We start from the raw sequence: 3251 nt of genomic DNA on the forward strand, positions 1-3251 counted from the left end.
TATCTATCTATCTATCTATCTATCTATCTATCTATCTATCTTGTACCACTTCCTGCTTGAGTATAATAATGTTTCTCTTGGTATAATTGTGTAATAGGAAGTGTAATATAATTTAAAAGTTTATCACTTTTGCATGAATCACTAAAAAACATTTTAAAGCTAGATTTTATAGATTTTAAAGATAAAGAGGGCAGTCCACTGTGGTCTCAGACCAGCTGTCGGCTCATCAGCCTGGTCAGAATTAAACTTTAAACTCAGGATGTTCAACAAGATGCATCTTCAACAGGTAAGATGTTTAATAGAAAGTAGATGAAAGACATTTTTAAGAAGCAAACCTCATTTATTTGGGAACATTTCTCTTTGTGTGTGTATAATTTAAGAGTAAAATAACTCACCTTCTCAGCACTTCAGAGCGATTGTTAAACTTTAACTCTGGTCGTCATGGGAGTGGGGTAACTTTGACCAACTCAGTTATAGTCAGCTGATGTAGGATGGAGGCATCAGGGAGTTTCTGTGTGTTTTAAATATGAGGGGACAGTTTGGTTGCAGACAGAGCTGTTTGTGTTCTCCTGCCGTCTGCTCAGCTGCAAGGATATAAACCACACGAAAACTTTTATACAGTAAAATGGTGAGGATGACTGCATTTGTTTAAAATACTCTTTCAACACGATGTTACTCTGGTTACATGGTTTATTTAGGATTTTTGTTCAATAATTTTAGACTGGATCTGGGCTACTTATGTTAATACTGTAAAGAAAAATGAAATGCATATTTTTCTAAAATACAATTTGTCATTATTATAAACATTTTGCACAAATTGTTTGTACTAAAGTCCAACTATATTGCAGCTTTGAAGACAGATTATATAAACAGTTACTGATAAAATAATTTATATATTGGATTTTAATCTGTGTAAAACTTAAAATTCTAGGCTGGATAACAACTTAATTAACGGAAACCAGTACAAATTTATTGCTGCATATACTTTTTAAAAAAGGATTAGACTTATTATGTGAGAATTACCGTTAACAAATATTAGCCTAAAAAATTAAATATGCTAATTAGCTTATTTTAAATACGCTATGCTTAAACTGAATTTATCTCTTTCTTAAACTATTATATATTTTATTAATAATATGTTGACCTTTGGCTAGTTAAAAGCTTGAAATGTATACATATTAATTTTTTTCAGAATTTTTTTTTTTTGCGCTAGTTTACCGTAATCCTGTCGCTTTAAGAACGAAGCGGAAACTGGTCCGTCAATAAAATTCGTCCGCCGCCTTTTTCCGCTTTATGCTGGAGCCGTGTGTTTCTGTAGCTTCAGCCGATAAATTATTGGGTTTATTCGCTTTGTTCCTTCTTGATAAATAACATCCTTTGCGATCATCTAATAAAAAGCCAGAAAATAGTTTTTATCTCGATTAAAAATAAAGTTAAATTTAGCTGTCATCGGAGGAAGCTGTGTAACAATAAATCACGATCATGGCTCCGAAAACAACCTCTGGTGAGTTTAAAGGTCTTAACGCAGAGAAACACTTAAATTGACGTGAATTCATCACTTGTTTCCTTTCGCGTCACAAACCTTCAAGAAGCTTTAGCTGTTTATTTTGTATCAACATGCTAATCAAGGCTTTCAACGCCTTTAATTCCTGTGTTTAAYTAAAATGTCATAAGAATAAACAGCTTTAGTGTTTTACTTAATGTTGCAGAAGCAAATTAAAGGTATAAAACTACCACATAAGTGTTTTCAGAAGTTTGTATATTTTGATTTCTTGTAATAAAACAAAGCTGATATTATTGTAGATAAATTAATATTTTCTAACAAACTAAATCCCTGGAAGATTGATTTAAAAAATGCAGCGAGTTTAGTTTTTGGTGCTGATGAGAGAAAATTAGATTTAGAGATGTGTTTGATCTGGTTACAGCTGGAGTTTGTTTTATATTTTTTGTACAATATGAAGAACAATTTTGAGTATTTTTGTTTAAAATCTTTCTTTACATCTTCAGAAACTTCTCAGCCAAGTTTTAGTGTTTGTGATCAGAATGAAGGTTTGACCCGATGCTGTCCTCCTGTCCTGTCCTGCAGCTCGGTCCGTCCGTCACCGTGGATTCTGAGAGCGTGGTCCTGATGAAGGAGTACGTGAAGATGATGACTGATATGATCGTCCTGTGCGTCACTCTGGCGCTCTCGCTCTTCTTCTGGATCGTCTCGCTCACCCTGAGCGCCGTCTCTGGTGAGCTGCTGCCGGAGGAAGACATTTAAAACACATCATGGCTGCAGTTTCAACCTCAGGTCTGGACATTTGCAGGGAACCTGCAGCCGGTGTCGCCGTGGCGGTGGCTCTTCTCCATCTTGGTTCCTCTCATGATGTCGGCCCGAGCGCTGAAGAGACGCAGTCTGGACCGGTCCGGAGCTCTGGCAGGTGAGCTGGGTTTTATTTTTTATCGTTTCTGGTTGACGTCTACAAGTTTCTGGTGACCCTTTTTTATTTAAATTATAAAAAGTTTTTCTTTCAGTGAGATGATGGAGGTGAAATAATTTGGTAACATTTTCAGAGAATTAAATTTTAATCAGTTTAACGGTTCAAACCAAGCAGATCAATCTGTTTMCAGTCATGCTGAGTAAAGGCAGAACAAACGCTTAACCAAGCAGCAGTTTGAAACCATAAAACCAGTCGAACTGTGTTTCTGTGGAAAATTAAACTGTGGTTCAGTCGAACTGTTAAATAACCAGATTTAAGCTTGTTTCCCTTTAAATCACAGATAATTTCTGTGATCAGGCTGGACTGACGTCATYCTGCAGCCACAAAAAGTCCAGAAAGAAGAAACTTTTCTCTCATYGGCTGATTTCAAACAGCCTCCAGCTGCAGTTAGAGCAGAACTGCTTTAATATCTGATGGTTTACAGAAGCTAAATAAATTATTTACAAGTAGATCCAAGCACATAGAAATAACAGGCTAGCTTGTTGTTAGCATTAGCATTGTTATCATTGGCTAATTACTTCGAAAAGTCCCGACTCACCCGGCAGAAACATGTTGACAGACTTTTAAAGGATCCCTGATTAGTTGTAACATTAGACTTTATTTGATAAACATGTTTTAACTGTAAAATATATTACACAGACGGGCCATTTTATTTACACGCAAAGCATTCTGGGTATTTTCAGTTCCAGGCTGAGTCATTTCTACCTTCTCCTCTCTGTCAACGCTCTCTGGTTTCATTTAAAAGAGTCGATCATCAGATATTGTCCA

At 35.8% G+C, this 3251-nt stretch overlaps 1 protein-coding gene across 1 annotated transcript in view; it reads left to right on the top strand.

Annotated features, from left to right (window-relative positions):
- Nucleotides 1-1274: 1274 nt before the first annotated feature.
- tmem19 (transmembrane protein 19) overlaps nucleotides 1275-3251 on the top strand; it is a 3781-nt gene continuing 1804 nt past the window's right edge. The window contains exons 1-3 of the mRNA XM_014028868.1: nucleotides 1275-1504; nucleotides 2087-2234; nucleotides 2310-2423. Coding sequence (XP_013884322.1) covers nucleotides 2129-2234; nucleotides 2310-2423 — 220 coding nt within the window. The 5' untranslated portion in view covers nucleotides 1275-1504; nucleotides 2087-2128. The remainder of the gene's footprint in view (nucleotides 1505-2086; nucleotides 2235-2309; nucleotides 2424-3251) is intronic.

Source organism: Austrofundulus limnaeus, unplaced genomic scaffold, assembly GCF_001266775.1.
Source record: "Austrofundulus limnaeus strain Quisiro unplaced genomic scaffold, Austrofundulus_limnaeus-1.0 Scaffold825, whole genome shotgun sequence".
Classification (NCBI taxonomy): domain Eukaryota; kingdom Metazoa; phylum Chordata; class Actinopteri; order Cyprinodontiformes; family Rivulidae; genus Austrofundulus; species Austrofundulus limnaeus.